General features: G+C 38.8%; 1 protein-coding gene across 1 annotated transcript in view; it reads right to left on the bottom strand.

Moving 5' to 3' along the window:
- Positions 1-23193, bottom strand: part of NEPRO (nucleolus and neural progenitor protein) — a 324864-nt gene extending 301671 nt beyond the window's left edge. The window contains exon 1 of the mRNA XM_044072737.1: positions 23076-23193. Coding sequence (XP_043928672.1) covers positions 23076-23160 — 85 coding nt within the window. The 5' untranslated portion in view covers positions 23161-23193. The remainder of the gene's footprint in view (positions 1-23075) is intronic.
- Positions 23194-23993: the final 800 nt, after the last annotated feature.

Genomic DNA, 23993 nt, shown 5'->3' with positions numbered 1-23993 from the left:
TATCTGTATGGCTCCATCATCTGTCATCCATTCTTCTACCTCAACTGCCAGAGAACAACCTAGAATGAAATTATAGCAAGATTGCAGCAACCTAGCTGCATTTTGTTCCATACTTAGTCTTATTTGTGTTCACCATTGCTTTAGATTTCATTGATTTTAGTTGCAATAGTGTCAACAGCATCAGCACCTTTTGGTGTGGATCACTAAATCAAAATTTAACAGGGATGATCTCTTTTAGTCATCTGAAATTCTCTGGTGCATATTGTAGCTAAGCTGGAGAGGAATTATGGTGCTGTGCCACTCAACTATCAGTGCTACCAATGCAAGTGTGCAATAACTGCCTGTGTGAAGCCTGAGGAGAAATGCAGCCATGAAGAGTGAGGAAGCCATATGTGCCATTAGCTGCAGCTTCAGCCACTGTTAAAGTGAAAGGCTGTCAGCAACGTGAAGCTGGAGAGGCAGGAATGCTACATCTGCATTTTGGGGCTGGGCTAGGGCGTAAACATGATGGACGCAGCTGGACATAATTTCTACAATTTTTGGAAAACAAATGGTGTGGACCTGGGAGTTTCTTGGATTAGAGATCCATGCTGACATTGCAGTATGAAATGTTGAGGCAATACAGGTGTTAATGGCATTATCCTCATTGGCAAAAATTATTTTAGCTAAAGAATGAAAGTGAGCAATTCACAAACAGTGCCAAGGACTGATACAGAGTTGTATGTGTTGTTTAGGAAAGCGGCAATACTTTAAATTATCCCTTTAAAAGTAGATTCCTGGGGGCTGGAAGAAAAAAATGTAATTGGTTCCAAATTGATGTAGAGGTGTTTTAGTTCCATTTGTCTATGGTTTTACCAATAGTAGTGCTGGGCACACTAGGTTGCTTTACCTAGCTGTTTTGATCATTTCATAGCTCTACTCCATTATGATGACAAGACGTATTAATGATATTCCCTCGGGGTTGAATGTACACCAGAACACAGATTTAGAGGTGTATAGTCATGTTAACGTTCCAGTCTGTATGGGTGATATTGCTCGTGATTAATAAAAAAATGAAAGGTTTTAACTTGGTTTAAACCTAAAACTTTTTGTTTACTAACTTGCTCACTTTCAGCTAATATAGCACACAAATAAGTCTATATAGCCTCTCTAGTCAGCTCTTACTTTTGTCCACTACTATTCCACCTGTGGTCTCAGTGATATAATAACAGGACCTGCTGAACAGACAAGTATGTATCACAGAGACTAATAGTACTCTGGAAGAGGCTCCCAGTCCATGTGAACCAGAGTTCCTCCCTAACCCAATTCAAGTAAAACTTGGAGAATTGGACAGGAAATACATCCCTGTTTTGGCACCTATGTCTCTAATGGACACAGGCAGCCTGTAAATGGTTCATATCCCAAACCCCTGCTTACATTTATCAAGGGTATCAGAACTTGTAAGATATTTGGGATGCATGCTGGTCTTAAAAAGGCTCTAGTGGTTGTTAGCTTAGTATAGACCTATGAACATATGAACCAATAAAACGGGTAGGACTGGGAGTGAGTTGCTATCCTTGCCTACCTCCTGTGTTGGGCAAATGGAAATCAGCTGCAACTGTTATTCCTAACTTTGCCTTACATAAAAGATTGTGGTTTGGTATAATGGTTAAGGTGTTTGACTCTCAGACAAGAGATACACTGTTTGATTCTCACCTTTATCACCTACCCCCCACTTACCACATATTCCCACTAATTTTTTTACTCTTTAGCTCACCCTTACCTTTACACCTGCTTCTCTCCTCTTGCCTGATTGTTTTCTGCAACTGATCGCCTCACTTGCTCTTCCCCGCTCCGTTCGCTACGCTCACTCCGCTCCCCTCCCTACCCCCAATTCCCACCCACCCCAGGAGCCCTACCTTTATACTTGCTTAGACACACCCCCAATTAACTAACTGCCTATCTCATTTCCTGTACAACATCACCTGTCAACACTATACTCCAAGTCCTACCACCACACCCTCTCTCCACAATCTTATCTAACTACCACACCTCACTCTACTATCACATACCACATAGTCCTATACTTGCTAACCTCATCTCACTAATAACATGCCTTTAAGCCTTAACTCAATCTTTTCTCTTCTTCTCCTTAACATCCTTCTTTATTACTATACTCTTACTTCCTACAAATATCTTATGCTTAGCCAACCTCCTGTGTTAGCCAAACACACCACATCTACACTTCCTCTACCTGACCAAACACATATTAATATCCTGTCAACCTGTCCCTACCTTCCCCCTCTCTACCACGAAGTACACCATTACAGATTCCTAACCTCTAAACGGTTTTATCTAATACCCTGCAAAAACCTAAAAGTATTTCAAGTACCACAAACACTACTACTGATACATGGGGACATCCACCCCAACCCTGGTCCCAATACTCTCCTCAGCCACACCCCTACAAACCAAACTGCTAATTGTTCTGGTTCACCTTTCTCCACTGACTCCCTCTCTATTGCTCACCTAAATATTCATAGCATCAACAATAAAATCACACAACTCCATGCCTTAATTGATTTCTACGCCTTTGATATTCTCTGTCTCACTGAAACTTGGCTTAAACCCAGTACCAAAGACAACGAAATTACTCCCCCAGGCTATAGCACCTTAAGGCGAGATCGTCTTAATAAAAAGGGCGGGGGAGTGGCCCTTTTATACAAATCCCAACTACAGGTAGCCTTAATTGACTCCCTGCCCCCCTCCCCAGCTAATGCTGAAATACTCTGTTCCAAACTCCAAGTTAATAAAACCAAGGCTATATATATAATATGCTCCTACATCCCTCCAGGCAATAACATCAACACACTAGAAAATATCCTAAGCTGGGTCTCCTGTAGCTTTCCTCAGGAAACCATAATCTTAGGAGACTTTAATATTGACTGGAACTCCTGCATATCTCCCAAACACACCATTCACCTTAATCTCTTTAACTTTCATCAAACAATTAACTCCCCTACTAGAATGCACAAATCAACCCACAAACAAACCATTCTAGATTGGATACTGATTAACAACAATCCCCTCTCTTATAAAACTGGAATACTCCCTGACAATATCAGCGACCATCTCCTTACCTTTATCACTAAACAAAAATACAACAATCCCAAGCAAGCTACCTATCGTACTGTACACAACAAAACGAATTTTAACCTAGCATCCTTTCGAAATGAACTCAAAGAATATAACTGGTCAACTCTAAAATACCTCCCAATAGATGAAGCAGTTACCCATTTCAACAATACCTTCCTACAAATTCTCCAGCATCATGCCCCATCTCGTTTAATTAGACTAGGCTCCAAGGCAGCCCCATGGCTCTCCAAAACAACTAAACAAACAATGCGAGCTAGAAATAAATTATGGACAAAATGGAGGTCCACAAAAAACCCTACTGACCATCAAAACTTCAAACACCTGAGAAACACAACAAAGAAACTTACCTATCTGGATAAAAAAAACTATTACTTTCAGTATCAACAAAACCAAAACCCCAAACAATTTTGGTCAGGAATAAAGAAACTACTCCATCCAGGGAACACCAAAACACCTACCCCAGCTAGCCTAGCTCAGACCCAACCTAATATAATAGCCAACACTTTCAACAACTTCTTCTCTCAAACAGTCGCCTCTCTAGCAAGCACCATGACTCCCCCCCCCTCCAAATAACCTCCACCCAAAACAGCACCCCCATGCTAAAGTTTAATACAGTCTCCACAACCTATATACGTAAGTTACTCTCTAAACTTAAACCTTGCACCCCTTCTGCCGACAAGCTACCAGCTGAATATCTTCAACTAGCTGCAACCGAACTAGCCTACCCAGTCTCCATCTTAATAAACAGAACTATAACTGAATCCAAAATCCCATCCTGTTGGAAAATCTCCCATATCATTCCCCTCCATAAAGGAGGTAACTCTAACGAACTCTCCAATTTTCGGCCTATTGCCCTTCTATCTCCACTATCTAAAATAATGGAACGCTGCATACACCATCAACTCTTACATCATCTCTTGCATAACAACTTGCTTGTAGACTCACAACATGGTTTTAGGCCCTACCACAGTACTTCTACTGCCCTTCTCTCCTTCACTGACATAATCAACAAAAATCGCAATAACAACCTTTTCTCCTCTGCACTATTCCTGGACCTCTCGAAAGCATTCGATATAGTCAACCATCAACTTCTCCTGCACACTTTAAAATCCCTCTCACTTGATTCACTAGCACTACAGTGGTTCGACTCGTACTTGACTAACAGAAAACAAGCAGTCCTCTGGGACAGCCATCTATCCTCTCAGCTCCCAGTTACTATTGGCATCCCACAAGGATCCATCTTAGATCCCCTCCTTTTCTCTATCTTCATAAATAACCTGCCCACTTCCCTCCCTACATCCACTTGTATACAGTATGCTGATGATTCAACTCTCATCTGCTCTGCTCCATCCCCAGTAGAACTCCACTCCTCTACCAAATTGGTCTTCACAGCAGCAGAAAAATGCTTTCAACATATCTGTCTCCTCCTAAATCCCAAAAAAAACAAACTTCTACTTTTCACCCCAATCTATTTTTCCATTGTGTCCTGCAATGGCACTATCATTAAACCTGACCATTCCACAAAACTACTAGGCATTACCATAGACAATCAGCTAAACTTTGACCATCACATTGATTTAACTATCAAGACGGTTAATAAAAAAATAGGTGCCCTCTACAGACTTAAGCCCTTTCTTACTGCCACATCCCGAGTGTCTCTTGCCCAAACGCACCTCATCTCTACACTACGGTATGCCTCTCCATCTTTTATCAACATTTCTAAAGCTAACCTTCAGAAACTTAAATTCAGCCTACTATAGTATTGCCAGGTTTGCCACAGGCTCTCCATTCCGTACTCATCACTGTCTTAACTTAAAAAAACTTAACTGGCTAGAACTTCCAAACCTAATACTCCTACAGCAATTAGTCATCACTTTTAAAATTCTACATTACCCCTCCAATACACCCATACTGAATAACCTCATCACACCTTATAAAAATCTTACTACACTTCGCTCAGCCAACAAGCTTCTAGTAACTACTCTCAAATCTCATAATAAAGCAGGTGACTCCTTATTTGCAAACACTGTTGGATCATATTGGAATAAACTTCCCAGAGAACTGACTTCCCTAGGCTCATCTCACCTTTTCAAAAAACAGATTAGAAATCATTTACAAAATCACTGGCTATGCCCATGCTCCAATCCCGACTGAGCTCAGCAAAGATTTTACCCTCTCCAGTCCCCTCCTTTCACTTCCACTGATTATGCTTAACTTCTGATTGATTTCCCTTCTGACCATCTGCTTTCTTTCTCTTGCTTCTTTATCACACTTCCTATACCCTCCTACCTCATGCTTTTAAAACTACTTTTTGATCACCCTCTCTTCTCTTACTCACTCACTGGCTACTCCTATGTGAGGCTATGTCCTTATTAGTACCAGACACAACTTGTACTTTTCCACTTTTTGCTTACTTCATTTCTGCATTTTTTCAAAATACATAATAACCGTTCCTTTACCAGCTTTCATATTTTACATTGTACATTCAATTGTTGTTTGCTTTTTGTCATTGTTTGATTGTTTTTTGATTATAGATTTTTTTGAACTGTAAAGTTTATAGTATGACAGTGGAGCTTTTCTCCTCGGGCCTCTGCTGAAAATGGACATGTATCCAGCCAGACTAGCCCGGTTAACAAATGTAAAATAAATAAATAAATAAAATAAAAAATAAATTGGTTATGCTTAGCTTAGAATGGCCTATTAAGAAAGCTAGGCTAGAATTAGCTATTAATTTATCAATATCCCAGGATGTCTTCTAAATATCATGAAACATGGCATATCAGGCCCTCAGGAATTGCTGTTTAATTGTAACCTCCAAACAGGTTTCATGCCTCATGAATGGAGAACAGCAATGGTCATCCCTCTGCACAATGGTGGCCAAGTCTCACTAGTATCATATGGAATGCCATGGAAAAAGTATCATGGAAATGACCAGTAATGATATAGTAAACCTCCAGACACAGAATTCAACCCAATTCGGTTTAGGTAAGGGCTGATCATGCCTGCTCAAGCTGGTGGACTTCTTTGAAAAGGTCAGCAAAGCAATGGATGAGGGCAGAATGGTTCACACTGCCTACCTTGTGCTGGCCAAGGCATTTGACACAATACCCCACTTGGGCATTGTTGACAAACTCAAGAGGTTAGGTACAAACTCTTATGTCACCTGGTGGATAGTCAACTGGCTCACAGACAGGACCCAGGAAGATAGAACTGGGGAGTCCACCTTTACAAAGAGGCCAGTCATGTGAATTCCCTCAGGGATTGATCCTGGGACTGCTCCTTTTTGGCGATAAGTTCTCTGAAGTCAAGGCCAATGTCAATGGCCTCTGGCTGACCAAATTTGCAGATGACTGCAAATTGGGAGCTTTCACTGAATCCCATACCAACACAAATGTTCTCTAGGAATGGCTGACAAAGATAAACAACTGGTGTCAGAGCCATGGATTAAAACCAAATGCCAAGACATGCATTATAGTATCCATTGGGAAGTCATTCACCCCTGGTAACTATCACATTGACACCATACCACTTTTTGACCCAGTAGTCAGGGACTTATGGACAGATACAGACAGCAATATAGCCTTTGACCATCATGTCTCTACAGTAGTGAGGAAATCAGTCTGTTGCACAATTTATAAACAAAGGTATGGCATATAGGTCCAAGGAAGTCATCATTCCACTGTATTCAGCATTCATCAGACCTATCACTGAGTAGAATGCCCAATTTGGTATGTACCTAACCAAGCATGTCCAACAACTGGAATGCCCACAGAGGTTCCTCACTAAAGAATAAAATCTGTAAGGAGCATATTCTATGCCAGACCGCCTCAAGACCCTATTCCTGTATTCTGTCTCCTACAAGCTGTTGAGGGGAGATCTATGTCTGGCACACAGGGCATTGTCAGACCCCTCTCTGATGGAATTAGTATTGAGGAAGGATTTTATCCGAAGGCTTTGCTATTATAAAGTGTGTTTTTTTCAGTTCTGGTTGTTGAACAGGAAACTCATCCCTGGTCTGTCACCTACATCTAATGGACACAGGCAGCATGTAAATGGTTCATCTCCCAGGCCCCTACTTGTAAATATTTAATCTCAAGATCCTGCTTACACTCATCAAGGGTATCATAACTTGTCAGAAATTTAGGATGCATGACTAGGCTTAAAAAGGCCCTGATGGTTGTCACTCGTCCTTCTCTAACATAGATGACAAGCAGGTGGGGTATTTTGTTTAGATGCTTCAATATATAGAAACATCAGGATGGATAACAGCATCATAAAATACGAACAATCTGGTTAATAGGCACATCTTACATACATACACGGTTACATCTCAAAAGCCAACTACAAAATGGCAGTCAAGCTTGCATGTGCTCAATATTTATACACTTGTACAAGCCCTTGGACAGCTTCTTAAAGGTACAAACACACATTGATTTACATCCTCCCTCTTAAAAAGATTGCCCTTTGTAAAAACAGCATTATAGTTAGACATGCATTACTATAGACATTAGACACAAAATACAATGTTCACGTCCAAGTTGCTTTGCATCAGCAACAGGGTTTAGAGATGTGACCATATCTTGTAACACAAAAATCAGGACCAAATTTAGCAACAGGGACAGTCTTCAGTGAACAACTCATATCAGAACTTCTGGATTTGACACAGGAACAGGAAATGTCCTCTGGAATTTCCTCTGGAATTAGAACACTGGACAACTCACTCTGAGATAGAGAGTCTCTCTCACAGGCTATGTGCTGTGGTATAGGCTCGGACACTGGTATTAAATGCTTCCAATTCCACCTAAGTCTGCTCCTTGTGATTCCAAAATGTATGATCTTGGCTCTAGGCAAATACTCTTCACAACACCAATCTAATCATAACCTTTGGACGTATGCATCCTTATCACGTCTACTTGTAATGGTTTGAGCAGTTTGTTGGTTTTATCGTAGCAGGACTTCTGGGTTAGGTGCTTCTTCAATAGATTGGTTTTCACTGACCTGTTGTTCTTGACACATGGAACCATCAATTGAATACTGACTGGTAATGTGGTTCTGGTTTGTCTCAACAGAAGTCTCTGTGCAGGTGAACCAAGATGTTTATCACAAGGAACATTGCTGAAATTCAAGAGATTCAGGAAAACATCACTATTATCTCATTTTGACTTCTCAAGTAAGTGTTTTGCACTTTGAACTGCACATTCTGCCAAAACATTTAACTGTGGGTACTCAGGACTACTTGTGATGTAAGTAAAGTCCCATTCTTCAGCACATCCTTTGAACTGTTGGTTTGTAAACTGTGTGCCATTGTCAGATGTCTGGACTACCATATACTGCAAAATGACGCTTCACGTTAATAAAGACACGCTAGGTTAGGAAGCAAGTCAATCTCGAACCAATGGAGTAAGTGTCTACTAAAACCAAATAATGTTGACCATTCTACCTCAAAAATGTAAGAGGCTACTGTTGACCAAGGTAGTTCCGGAATCTGGTTTAGCCGAAGTAGTTCCTTCTGTTGATGTGGCTTAATACTATTACGCATGGAACAAAATGACAGTGCTCTCTCAATATCTAGTGACATAGAAGGCCAAAATACTATCTTTCTCGCCCTTCTTTTGGTTGGGTCAGTTCCTGGGTGACCATGATGCAAGATAGTAATGTACTCTTGTTGCAAGGACTTTGGAACAATTACTGTTGGACCTTTCATAAAGATACCTTTGTCAAACTAAATCTCATCTCTGTATGGAAAATAAGTTTGCACTTTTTCAGGTAAACTAGACTGCTTTGACGGCCATCCTTGATTAAGTGGATGAGCCTTTGTAAAACTGATATGTGGCTGTGTGATCTCTCAGCTCAAGATGTGTGGAAGAAATATTTCTCACTTCCATGACTTCAAATATCAAGGTTCTCATTCTCATGCTATTCTGTGGTGTGCCTTGGTAATCTAGACAATGTATCAGCAAGATAAAGACGTTTGCCTTTCTTGCAGACAAGATTGAAATTTTACTTTTGCAATCTCAGCCTATGTTGCAGTCTGGCTGGAGTGGAATGCATTGGCTTTCTCAAGCTAGTGACTAGAAGTTGGTAGTCTGTTTTAATCTTGATAGGTCTACCATAAACATAATCATGGAAATTTGAACATGCAAACACAATTGCCTAAAGCTCTTCCTCAATATGCGCATACTGCATTTCAGTTTAGGTAAGAGTAGCTCTCAACGCATAGGCAACAGGTTGATCCTCTTGTAAAATGACTGCACCAAGACCAAATTTCAAAGCTTCACATGAAAGTGTTACTGGCTTGTGAACATCATAGTATCTGAGAGTTGGTGGACTAGCAATTCTCTGTTTCAAGACATCAAATGCTCCTTGGTATTACTCTAACCAAGACCAGGATACATCTTTACGTGTCAGCTCTCTGAGCAGTGTTGAAAGTTGGCTCAAGTTTGGAATGAACTTGCATAGGTAGCTGGCCATGCCAAGAAAACATTGCAGGGCTTGAACATTGTTTGGAGCTGGGATCTCAAGAATGGCTGCTTGCTTAGAAGGGTCTGGTCATAGGCCTGTACTTGTAAATAAATGACCAACATAAGTAACTTCTTGTAGTCTGAATTTGCATTTCTATGAATTGAGCTTAAGATTCACTTGATGTGCTCTTTCTAGAACATTTCTGAGGTTTCTGTCATGCTCAGCTTCACCACTGCCTATTACTAGTATGTCTACTATCACAGCACAAGGATACCCAGAAAAATGTTGCTCCATTGCATGTTGAAAGACTTCACTTGCAGAATTTATCCCAAATGGCATTCTCAAAAATCTGTATCTGCCAACCGGAGTGCTGAAAGTAGTGAACAATGAGGATTTTTTTGTCGAGCTGAATTTGTCAAAATGAACTCTTATCCAAGACAGAAAAAAAAGTGGCATTTGGCATCAAGGCTGCAACTTCTTTGACTGTGCACATTGGATGAGAAGGTCTTTTTAGTGCGTTGTTCAAATCTCATGGTTCAATACATATTGTGATGTCATCTGCGCTTTTCTTATGAGCTACCCACCATAGAAGGTACCCATTCAGTTGGAGTTGCAACTGGACAAATCACACCTTGTCGCACCATTTTATCTAGCTCAGCCTTGACTCTGTCCTGCATAGCTATTGGAACTTTACAAGGTGGCCTGATAACTGGACCGACCTCTAGGTCTAACTTCATGGAGTACACAATTGGAAACTTCCTTAGTTGGTCTTCGGAAAGATCAGCATAGGTAGAAAAAATGCACTGGGCAAAATTAGAGTAGTGGTCTTTTAAGGTAACTTGGTGGACTTCCTTATTAAATGAAAGCAGTCCCATTTTCAAACTTGAGCCCTAATAATGACTGGATGTGCCTCTTGACCACATAAAATAATAAAAGTCATAGTGTCTCCAGCAGAGAAGCATGAAAACACTACTAAGCCTTCAGTTTGAATTTAATTTCTTCACCTCCATAAGCAACAAGCTTCGCGCACATTGAAAAATCAAGTCTTTCACCACGACCCACTCTAGCAAATGTTTCTGCTGACATAACATCGCATTTGGACCTGTGTCAACTTTGAGCTCTATGGGTTTGCCATTTATCCGAACAGTACAAAATACTTCATTCTTTGCCCTTAAATCTACTGCATTAACTGCTTCATGAAGCACTGACACACCATCAACATAAAGAGTAGGGTTGCAGCTTTCTAATTGATCAACTTGTTTCTTAAAATGTTCCCGCTTAACAAAAGAATATGTGCTTTTTGATTTACAAAACTTTTGATTCCACTTATTGCATTTGTGGTACTGTAGACCAAAAGCTAAACATTTTTCCTTTTTAGATTCATATCTTCCACCGACAGTTGGCAACGAAACTAGGTTGAGGCCCATGCTTTGAGTTTGCTGACTCACTCTCATGCTTCACTGAGTGTGCGAACTCTGAAATTTGCTGGAAAGTTCTGGAGTTTGCCAGTGGGAGCTGCAGGAGCTACAGTTGCTGTCATGTGCTTGGGATGATTTCTTCTAACCATGTACTACATACTATCAACATGAGCTTTATCACTATGCCTTCTAGAGCTATTCTCATTTGTAAGCATATTTGCGTGCTTTTCTGTGAGCTTGTATATCTGACAAATCTCAATGGCCTTATTCAAAGTTAAATCACTGTCATGAAGCAAAATCTCTCACAGCATCATATTTTATACCACACACGTCTGTCTTTTATCAAGGCATCCCTTAAATCACCAGATCTGCAAGTTTTAGCCTTATTTCTCCCACTTATATATGCTGCAAAAGTTTCACAAGGCTTTTCATTCCTTGTATAAAATAAGTGCCTTTCCACTGTAACACTTGTCTGGGGGTTACACATTTCTCTGAATTTACGTTTTAAGCACCCTGGGTCCTCCCTTGACTCAACTGGTACAACAATATGACTGTTTTCCCCCTCTCCCGTATAGATAGCAGGTACATACACAAATGAACATTCCCTTTCTATGGCTTCTGACCCAGCTAAATTAAGCAGAATAAATGCCTTTGAATGATCATCTTTATCAGAAAGTGCAGCCTGCATGAAAATGTTATACGCTTGTTCAAACACTCTCCAGTTCTCAGCAATATTACTGTCACACAAGTGCACTGGGTTTTCAAAATCCGTTTGCCATGCCCACAATGTACAAACACACTGAAAATATGGCCCTTGTAACTGTGTACGAACAAATTGCTCTGTGAGCTTCTGTGAGCTTGTAATAACACTCAAACGCACAATAAACTTTTCAAAATACTTTACTTTGCGAAATACACTCTGTAATAGCTGTATTCTGTGAAATAACTCTACTGTAACACTGCACAAACATGAGAGCACTTTTTACATTTCTGATAACTCATATCTTTGATTAATATGAAAAATATGAATTCAGTAAGCATGTATTGAAATATGCGGTTTCCCTTTATTTTATTCATTTTAAGCAATTCGGACTTTATTTTAAACATTTTCCATAGTAATTTGAATATTTTTATCAATATCATACATTTTGGTTTATGCAAACATTGTTTAGAGCACTCTGTATGCCTTATTTCATATTTTGTGAATAAAAAATAGTGCTAAGCAAGTTTTAATATCTGAAATTCGTTTTTGACCTTTTTTGTGAAGTATGCACATTGTATGGATGATTCCAGTTCCAAGCAAGTGACTTAAGTCGTTTTAGCCATGCCTTGTCAAACACACTGTCCTTTAGATATGTCACTTCTGGTATTATGTCCTTTACACATGCCACTACTGACACCATGTCACCCATCCTTCTCTAACATGGATGACAAGCAGGTGGGGTATTTTGTTTAGATGCTTTAATACATAGAAACACATCAAGATGGATAACAGCCTCATAAAATACAAACAAATTGGTTAACAGACAGACCTTACATACATACTTGCTTACATTTCAACAGCTAACTACAAAATGGCAGTCAGGCTCACGTCTCCTTAGTATTTATACACTTGTGTAAGCCCTTGGATAGCTTCTTAAAGGTATACACACACACACACAGATCTACAGTGGTCATTAGCCTATTAAACACCTATGAACCTATAAACATCTACTACACTCACTGTACCAACCATATGTATAAACCTGTTTCCTGATCCATGGAGTCACTAGCCCCTATACCCATTTCTGATGTCCCTTTATATGACTTATAATGGCTAAAAACTTTATTGCAGCTCATCCATTTTGGAGACACACTGAGTGGTGTTCATTATATTTCCACCATCATCTTTTTTGCATCCAGGATTATGGGTCTTCACTGTGCTGCAAGACTCTTCAATGTCCCTAGCTCACGCTAGGGCTCAAGAGTTAATTACCATTCCATTTTCTTGACTAAATTCTACCCTTGTTGGTTTTGCTATGGTTGATTTGTCTTGGTTTTGCTGTAGTTGATTTGTCTGACCTAGCCTTTGCTAGGGTACAGAAGTTGCATTTTATGGTGATCTGCAGCTGATTTCATTGTCCTCTGTATTTAACTTGATTCAACTGTTATCCATGGGGGTTCTGAGCTTTGACTGACACAGGCTGCTTCTAAGGATGACCATCTCCTTTGAACTTGTTCATACTGCAGATGCAAACTGTAGATTTCTTCTCAACTACACTTGCTTGTGTGAAGAAATTCTTAAGAAAGTTCACCAACTCCTTCATCAGTTCAGACTTGTGTCACCAGCACTTAGCTGTAGTCTGTGACTTCAGCACCTGGGTCAGTGATGTCTCAGTGGCTCTCACTAAGGAACCCAGTTGCATCATAAAAGGTTTTGGGGTTGCTTGGGTTAATGCCTCTGCAATTCATAAATTAAGTCATATATTAGAATTGATCTTCCTATTGGATGCAAAGCATCAGACCAGGTGACAGAACCAGTTTCATGATCTAATCACTTCTTGTCCAATTTGACCTGGAGTTTCCACACTACACTCCCCTGATCTTCTGCTGAGGGAGACATCTTACTAACCATACTTCTCAAGCTACATTCTTTTCTTCCATGTGCCTTCAATTCCTTCAAAAAATGGTACTGGTTTTCTTGACACCTTGGCAAAGGACTAGAATAAGTCACTGTTCTCAGCACTTGACTTTTTCAATCTGTCTATACCAGTAGACATTAGCTATGATTTGACCATGAGCTTCACTTCCTGACAGAACAGCACAGGCTGGAGCACTACTGGTACTGTTCAGATCTGTGGAGTAACAAATTTCACTTAAATGAGCATTAAGCTACATACCAGGCTGAATTCTCACACAAAAAAGGCAGATTATCTGACCAGATGGGCCTTAGCAGTGGCTAATTGACCAGCTATGCGGCGTCAAATTATTCACAGTCTGTACAGCTTTGCCTGCCTTATTACTTACACAGTGTAGTCTACTCAGCAGTGCAAGTCTGCTGGTGCTTGGTTCTGAACTGAAAAGTCAGACACCAACAGAACCACACATGTTGCATCTGACCCCCTGGGCTTTAGAGTGGTTTCAGGTTTTCATCACCCTGCTACTTGGATGGTGTTTAACATTCCAGACTTATGACAAGCTCTCGACTGTCATATCAGGTAAGTAGGCTATGAGCTGCAGGGTGAACACTTGTCAACCTAGGTTGTTCCTCACCAGTCTTGATGTCTTTGGTCCAGTGATAGTTCAAGTTTCAGTTTCCTCATGGAGGTCTTTTCTTTTTCCTTCCTTCTACCATTAAAGGGACCATTCTTCTTCTCATCTTCAGGATACCATATTTGGATAGTAATACTTTTGACAGATACCACACTATTCCTAACCTTATAGTTTTGAGTAAAGTTATTGGGAATGTAATTTAAATGAAACTTAAATCTTATTGTAAAGTCAGCGCACTTATGAATCCATTCTAAACAGAGTTTAGCACTTGCCACAGCACTAACACTGGTCTTACCTGAGTAGACAATTACCTACTATTGGCTACAGACTACAAGTAGTATTCAATACTGGCTTCCAGTATCTCTCAGTCACATCTGATACTAATGACCATGAAATCTGATTGAGAATTTAAATGTTTACTATGGCACTTCCTCCAGTCTTGGGGTGGTACATTTTTCACCTCTCTAGACTAACTCAAGGTCTGTCCAGCTATCTACTCAATCTCCTCCTACCCTCGAGTGTGGAGTGTCACAAGGCTTAATTTTAAGCCCACTCTTGTTTACAGTACATATGCTACTTTTAAGACATTTTGTAAGGTACAGGGGCTTAGCATACTGTTGTTATGCTGACAGTACCCAGATAGAATTCTTCTTCCCAGAGGAAGAAATAGTGAAAACATACTCCCTTGCTACTTTTGTACAGGCCATTCTCCCACGACTTATTCAAAATCACTTGAAGCTCAATATCTCCAAAACTAAGGCCATGGCTGTTTTTGCTAGGGTGAGAGACTTTAACTCCCTAACTTCATCAATTACAGAGACAATAAGCTTGAGTTTGTGGATAAGGGGCAGAATGTACATGTATCCTGCATTGTTCTCTGACACTCCAAGATGGAGTGTATTTCATAGTGAAATCTTCTCGTTTCCATTTGAGAAACAATTCCAGGATCAAGCATGTGTTATCTCAACATAATCGATTATTAGCTATTAATGTTCTGATCTTACCTCACTTTGACTACTGCAGTACCTTTTACAAAGGACTCCCTGGCACAGAGCCTGACCATATGTAGCTGGTGCAGAAATCCACAGCCAGTACTAATTAGTACACGTCAAGGTCTTCTACATAGCTTGAATTTAATACACAATTGTTTCCAAGGTCCAAGTATTAGTCTGTTTGTCCATTCAATACTTGTGTCCCTCTTACCTGAAGAAGTTGGCAGTGCCATACTGCCCTATTAGGTTTTGCTTCTTGGGGGCTGCTGGCAATTTCACAGGTGTTCTTAGAAACATCTGGTATTTGTTCTTTTGCCTTTCAGGCCCCCTACTTGTGGAACTTCATGCTCGGTGGCTTTGGGAGTACTTGTCTTGACTAGCGTCTACAGGTTGCTTAAACCCTATCTATCTGATATGGCCTTTGACAGTATGGGTTGACATTTAATTACCCTATTTTTGCCTTACTCTTACTTGAACCTGATACTGGGTTATACCATGTCTAAAGGATTTTATCCTCAACCAATTTGCAATGTTTTTGTACTTGTCTATGTTAAATGTTTTAATTTCATTGTATTCTACATTATTTAATTTACCCACGTTATTGTTATTTTGTTACAAGTCACCTTAAAAACATTGAAGCTAACCCAAGTTTCTGGCCTTGGTTGTACCTACACCACATTCCATGTTTGTTGTTGTTCTTCCTCTCTAGCCTCATAACTGATGCCTTGCTTTATACAGATTGTCACTCCATGTCCACATCTCCCTTCGCTGTCAGTCATCTAAAAAATTATACCCAAGAACCCACATGTACTAACCTCTTTTGTCTATGCTCATGTGATACCAGCAATATATAACCTCCTCTTCTGCACCACTGCTTACAATTTCCCATCTTCCTATCCAGGCTCATTGAAATGCAGAGCAAGATTAACCATCCACACTCCATTTCACTTTTGTCTGTTCCTCTGCTGTGTTCTACATTTTCTTTTACCCTCTGTCTGCTGTCAGAACACCTATTATCCTTACTGTATCTCTCATTCTCAATGCTCCATTTCATTTTCATTTAAAGGTATGATTCCTGGCCACACTTGCTGCCACCTTAGTCATGTCTTCTAACAGAACACTTTGCATGCACCATAATATGCGTCCGCCCACTCCTCCTGGTCATTGCTTTGTGAGATTACTGCTGATCTGTGACTGCACTGGATTTTGGACTGGATTTCTTCTTTTATGATTTGGATACTTCCATTCTCTCTGTACATATCCCCGACAAAAGATCGAATGTTCACAACAGCGAACATTGAAACACTGACTCCACATCACTGAAAACCTAGAAACTCAAAAGCAATGTCAGGATCACAAAAACTTTTTTGCTGGGGGCAAGCCCCCGTAGCCTCAACACCTCCTACTAATTATATATACAAACTCTGAGATCGCACTACACTGGAGAAAGGGGTAAAACCCTAATTCCCACTGAATAGCAATCCTGCACACTGACAGCCTATAACGTTTGAGCTTCCCAAGTTTCTGATGATGTGGGTTTGGGGTTTCAACGTTCATTGTTGCGAATAAATGATCTTCACTCAGGGACTCGCATTTTAGAATTTGTTTTAAAGATTTTTTTCTTGGAGTTTTAAAAGGTCTTGGCTATGGTCAGACAGAATACAGTCACTTTCCATTCTCTGACTGAAAAGGAATGAAATCTAGCAGATTAGTTAGAGGAGCTCAAAAGTGGGATTTCTTATTTAGCTATATTCTTATTTAGATGCAAGTGCTATGAGATTACTGCTGGTGTGTGACTGCATATCATCTCACTTATTGCATATTGCAATATTCAGAGTAGTAATTCCCCCAGCTTTCTTTTAAAATATTTAACATCCATGACTGGACTATCAATCAGTGGAGAACCTAGGAACTGCTTCTCAGGAATCAGCTCTGGATTAGTGACTCTCTTTTGCTGCTGGTGAAAACAGGAGCAGAGGGACATCATTTCCCAGCCTTTCTAGTGATTACCGTCACTGGAAAGCGTGAAAATTGAATCACAGGAGCCACCTTGTGATAAATGCTACTGCTTTGCTCCAGGAGAATGAAGGTGCAGAGGGGCACCAATTCCTGCTGGTCTCTGATTTGGCAGTAACTCTGGAACTTCTGGTTGCAGTTTCGCCAAGTCTTAGGGTGGTTCATTTCTTAGCTCTGTGCAGACTGGCTTTCTGTTGCATCCAGCTGCTGTAGGCTTTACCCAGAGTATCTACCAAGAGAAGACTATAGCAAGTGTACTGATCCCTGTTGAATGTGACTAATCTGTGGTCAGATCTGACCAAAGAGGAAGATGCAAATAATGGCGATCAAAGCTGTCCCATATTGGTTAAGGACCAAATCCAGCATTTTGGCTCCCCTGGGTGGACTGCCAACTGCCCCAGAGTTTTTAAACTTATGTAGTCCAGAAATCTCTGGGCATACATGTTTGAGGATAATACAAGTCTCCCACGTTTATGGAGGATTAGTTGAAGTCCAAGAAAGGAATGGCATTTGGCTTAATACATAGGAACTCCATACTAGTTAGGTTGGAGGTTTGGTCCAAAGGGGACTATATAGGAGGTCCTCCAGTTAGCTATGATATGGTAAGGAATTTTGTTAATAGTAAGTCCAGAAATTTTGTTTGATTTACAGTTTCAGTTTTTGTGTTGTTGGATGAGGTTATATTGTTTCATTTTGGTACTGTTGAGGAGTGAGGAACATAAGTTTTTATTTTTAGGATTTAAGTTTTGATAGCAGTGAGAGGAATGTGGGTGATGTCCTGAAGTGTTGATGGAGATAGGGCTGCAAATAGCAAATATAAAAGCTGAGTCATCCGTATCTTGTACTATGATAGCATGGAGGGTGGCAGCATGTCGTTTGTTTAAAAAAAAATTGAATAAGCGGAGACCTAATATTGATTTTCCATTTGATTTCTTGATATCTGTAAGTCAGATAGCTAAAGAAACATAAGGGAGAGAGAGCATTGGGTTGCAAGCAATGTTCAGTAATAAGATTTTGATTGGTTATGATGACAAATGTTTTTGATAAACCTAAGAATAGTTAAGCTAGCAGGTTGCCATCATTCCTATGTTGGTTTACGGTATTGCTGAAGTTGAAGAGAGCAGTGGTGGTGCTATAGTGTGGTCTAAAGCTATGCTGCTGGGTATGAAAAGAAGTTTTTTTTTTTGAGTTAATGTATTGCGTAAGTTGCAAATGGATGTATTGCAGCATTTTTTTTTACATTGGATAGGATGGCAATAGATCTACAGCTAGAAAAGTCTGTTGATGTGCCACCTTTATGGAATGGTATTGTATAGGATTTTTTCAGGCGGATGGGACATATCTCTCAGATATGGATCAGTTCATTATGAATATAGAGAAAGTCATGGTGTTGAATATTTGTAGGTATTTTGTTGCAAATTGGTTGGCAACTGAAGAGGATGGATTTAGTACTACTAGGTTTTCTTATAGTGGAAGTGGAGACGGAGAAATAAGAATGAAGTAACTATTTTGGACAGGATGGGGGGAGAGGGAGGTAAAGTTTTTATTAGTCAGAGATGGTGTTATCTGTGTAAAGTAAAAGTTGAATTGAGATGATATTGAGTTAGTGATGTTAGAAGTAAAAGAAGAGGGGCATGGTGGTTTGGCCAGGATGTATTAGTTTGTTTAGTGATGACCAAAAAAAAAAAGTCTTAGATTTTTTTCTGTTTGTATTAGAGGTTATTAAAATAGGATTGTTTTCCATTTTAATGTGGTCCTTTGTGAGATTTCTGAGATACCTAAACATGTGAAATCTAAATTGTGTTCTGATTTTATGCTAGTCCTTCTAGGTTCAAGCTCAATGTTCCCAGTTTCTCTGGTTAGCCGTAGTGCAGGTTTTGATTTGACTATTTTTATTCTTTTGCTGTCAACCTTATTATAATATATATATATATATATATATATATATATATATATATATATATATATATATATATATATCTGTAGGACTTCTCATTGCATAGCACTGAACTAACTAAACTGGGTTGAGCTATGCAGTTATGTAGCATACTCACAACTTATTACTGCCCAGAGTCTTATACATGCACCAGAAAAATGTCTAGCACAAAAAGATACCCTACAGCCCTAATCTCCAGGTGGAGACCTTCACTCAGCCAATAAACTCTTACTAATCACTACAAAGTCTAATAACTCAGCAGGTGACTCCTTATACTCCCATTATGAATCTCAACTCTGAAACACTATCCCAGCATACCTAAAACAGACAATGAAACTTTGTCTTCAAACCCTTACTAAAACAGCACCTAAACCACATGTGGTCAAACACATGCTCCTCACCAGGCTATTTTCCATTTTGTCATCTCATATCAACTATCCCCTTCTACACAACAAACTTATGTACCACTGCTCCTCAGTTACCTTCATATAATAATACTTTACATTTCAATTTATTTCTGTCCTCCCATTTTACCTATATCCTTCAAATACTCTCTACCAGTAACCAGATTCTGTCTTCATGTACCTTGGTATTCTTACCCTACTATCCATTTCTTTCTGTCCTCCCACTTTACCTATCTCCTTCAAATACTCTGTACCAGTAACTAGATTATATGTCTTCATGTATCCTGGTATTCTTACCCCACTATCCTTGACTCATAATCAGTGCCTCTCTCCCTCTTCTAGCTTTGAATATTATGTACCTACAGACTAATGTTTCAGACTCCTTACCTCAATTTTATTTAACATCTACACTGTAACCCTCCTTCCCCATGTCAAGTCACACATATTCTAAATTAACTGTTTGCATACTAGACATTTTATACTTGGAATTTAATATCATGTATAATGTCATCACAAAAGAAATACTTGTTTTAGCTTTGTGTCACAACAGAACAATTAACCTGTTTTTATCTAAATGTCTTTTTCTACTAGACATTTTTGCGGTACATGTATAAGACTGCCAACAGTTAAGCTGTGAATATGTTACATAAAAATGTTTTTTTCATGAGTATCTTAAATGTATTTGCTGGAGCTTTTCTTCCCAGGCCTTTGCTGAAAATGAACTTTCTCCAGTCAGATTTTCATTTTCAAAAATGACAAATAAATTTTCTTTAAACAATAAATGCTACTTATCAGTTCCACCAGAGCAAAATCACCTAGCCTTAATCTCTTCGCAGTCAAGAAACATTTATTTATTTTTATTATATTTACTTTCTATTCTCTGCTCTGACTTGTCCTAAATACTTAGTTTTAAAACTCCAAAATAACACAAATTTAAAATGCAAGAAATGTAAAACAAAAATATAAGCTAAATCAAATTGCAACAAGCATGAGTAAAATAAAACTGCAGACCTTAAATGTAGAATTCTACAGTGGTCTCACAACAGCAGGTCAGTGACAGATACAAAAGTTCAAAAAGGACACTCTTTCCGAGGACACACCTTTGCAGGAATCAGTTCACATTTCCTACTAATAAAATATGACAAGAGACTCAGAAAGACAGGTCGTTCAGAAGCAATCAGCTCACATCTAGTTTTTTATCATACTCCAGGAAAAACTAACAAAAAATTAATACTTCACAGTCCTAACATTTTAAATGCATCTTAGACACTTGAATCGTATGGATTGTTCCACCATCCTATTATCAACTATAAACAAGATAACATTGCTCAAATATTAACTAAAATCAGATCAAACTAAATAAACTGCAAGATCTGCCACATTAAATCACTATATGGTGAACTACTCTAAGACTCTTCAATATTATCTAGAAACCAATACCAGTAAATAAGCACACTAAACTGAAAACCCGTTTTTTATGGTCTGAATGGGATTGATTAGTGACTGAATGTTGAACAAAAGTCTAAAACAGCAGTCCTATAATTGTGTGCCTTTTAATCCATTTTCAGTTGATGAAATTAGTAGCTACTCTACTAGATAGTGTGAAATGTACATCCACAGTTGCCAAACAGCTGTACAGTAAATCAGTAATAAGCTACTATTCTTCTACCAACAAATGTCTAATAAGCAACCAGATGAGAAATCAGGCTTAATCAATATGCTACAAATACAACAAAAATGTAAAAAACAAAACAAAAAAAAAAAAAAAACAAGAAAAGGATTTCTAACTATGCATTTGCTTCTGGGTGCCATCTTGGATTCTATATATACAGTGCTTTGTCACCAGCCCTCTTGAGATATGTTCACCTGTGATCTGTGAATCAACACACTCAACAGTCTTTGTCCTAATTTACATAAACATCTATAACTCCTTGAGCTTCTTCATGTCTGGCAAAAATATAAGCCTTTTTGTAACAAAAGTTTCCTTTACCATTGATAAACCTGTTTTTTGGCTAAATGCATGTGATATGCATTAATCGTTTCTTCGAACTGCCTGGACACAACTGGTTAAAATCTCTTTTTGTTGGAACTAGAGTTTAAATTCTTAGGCACTGTGGGACCAACATTTCTGCAAGACCAGTGAGCACTTTATTGGAGAGTTCTGTCTTACACTTAAGGCTTTGAATCTTTAATTTCTAGGTCTTAGACAAGCTTCAAAGACATTTATGGTTAAACTGCAGAGTTCTTCAGTCTTTTTTCTAAAAAAGAAAAAAAAACATCAACCAGATTTGAATGCTCTCTTTTCTCTCCCCTGTAAAACATTGCAAATGTCTTGAGATTTTTGGGGGCTTTTCTCCCTGGGCCTCCATTGAAAACGGGTCTTGTTTTTGTTCAGTCGGACACTCCCGGTGAACAAATGTAAAACAAAATAAATAAAATTGTAGCACAACAATAACAAAATATTTCTAACATGTTTCTCTAATTCCTGCATAAAATAAGTATCTTACATCTAAAACACCCCAGTGTTATATGATACAACAGAAATAACTTATTCGAGTTTTCATTTTTGACACAAACTGAAATGCAGCCCTTTGCACCAGTTTGGGCTATATTTGTACTATAAAATATCTAAGAAGTAACCCTATTCACCCGTACAGCTTTATTTACATAAAAACCGATATAGCCTAGTGGCGATCCTGCATAAAGCGGGACAAGTTAACTTTACCCAGATCTTACATTTGTTCCCAATTTTTGTCTCAAATTTGGTAATAACATTTAATGAATATTCATGTAGATCTCGTTACTAGTCTCTTCAATATTCATTAAGCATTCGACAAGTCAGTATGGCATATCTATTCTTAAGCATAACAAAAGTTTTCCAATTATGAAGCTGCTGAAGAAAAAACAGTAAATCAGTAACGTTATATCACTCAAACTGGTGACCGTTGGGTAATGACAATAATTAGTTATATCTTATTTGACTGTATATAATATATACTAATTCACATTCTCTAACTCTTTCACTGTCTCAAGTTAACAGCATTAAAAGTGTCACTGTTACTGATTAGTTGAGAACTATCACTGTAACTTTATGTATAAATTAAGGTAAAATAAAAGAGGTACATCAGACATTAAACATTAGCTTTCTTTCCGTCAATGGTACTGCAATTTATTATTGCTTTTGTACCGAGTTTTGAGTGCGGAACTTACAGTACTCACCCCCGAGTTATACTATCACTAGGCAAAAATGTTACTATTGGGCGCTTTAATATGACGATACGACATACAACTCTTAAAGGCTACGAAAAAAGACGCACTCCGCACTCTAGTATGTTGAAGGTGCTGGTAAAGTACGTAAATGTACTTAGATCTTTTGTTTGTTTATGAAGTGTTTTGTAACAATCTGATGAGCTATAGTTTATTTATCAACTATCCTTTTTCTTACTGGGCACCATCCTACCTGTAGGGTCACTGCGGTGCACTTTAATAACAGACTGCGTTCCAGGGCGCTCAATATTTACTAGGTTCCATGGTCCCGCCGCCATTTTTCACGTAAAACGGAAGAGGTAGAGCTAGGGCCCTCGTTAGAGAAGTGGCTGATGTCATTACTAAAGTGTGACGTAGTCGCCGTGTTGGGGAGGTTTCTATTAAACTCTTATTTTGTTTCAATCTATTAAATGTCAGAATAATTAAATATGAATATTAGTGTTGTTGGACGTACGTGGGTCTTTTTATCGGACTAACCTTCCTCATCTCAAGCATTCATACCTGTTTAACTGTCCAGATTTTCGTAGAATGCCTAGATTTTTTAATCATATTCTTGATCTGTTCCTCATAAAATTTATGGTTTTCTGGCAACTAATGAAAGACTGAAGTAATAAAATAATGATAGTGATTTTAGTTTCAGACTTCATATTCTCCAGAAAATGCCTAGCAACACAAAACATGTCACATGAAGTGTTTAACTGCAATATTTAAAATCTGTCCCTATTTTTGAAGCTTTGTACCAGCCATTATATTTGGCTCTGTCTAGATTTCTTACTCGAGATTTTGAGAGATATGCAACTATTTCTTATACTTTTATGTGTGGGAGCTTTTAAAGCATAACCCACGAAATGGACGTTCATCCAAAACGTACAAACGTATTATTTAAAAATGTGATTTCCGTGCATGTAGTACACGAGCCCTCAAACTGGTTAGATTACTACATAAATAAAATAAAAGCAGACCTTATTATTTACATGTCACGAATTACAATATCGGTCCGGGGTGTATGGCTAAAATCTGTGTATCGGTCGATTCGGTCCATACCTCTCAATTGTCCAGATTGTTGCCTCATGTTTTTGGTCTGTGCCTTATAATATTTGTGTTTTTTTTT

The sequence above is a fragment of the Protopterus annectens genome, chromosome 5.part0, assembly GCF_019279795.1.
Source record: "Protopterus annectens isolate FY-2018-M chromosome 5.part0, PAN1.0, whole genome shotgun sequence".
NCBI lineage: Eukaryota > Metazoa > Chordata > Ceratodontiformes > Protopteridae > Protopterus > Protopterus annectens.
The sequence above is the reverse complement of the archived record's forward strand: the minus strand, read 5'-3'. Positions and strand labels throughout refer to the sequence as shown.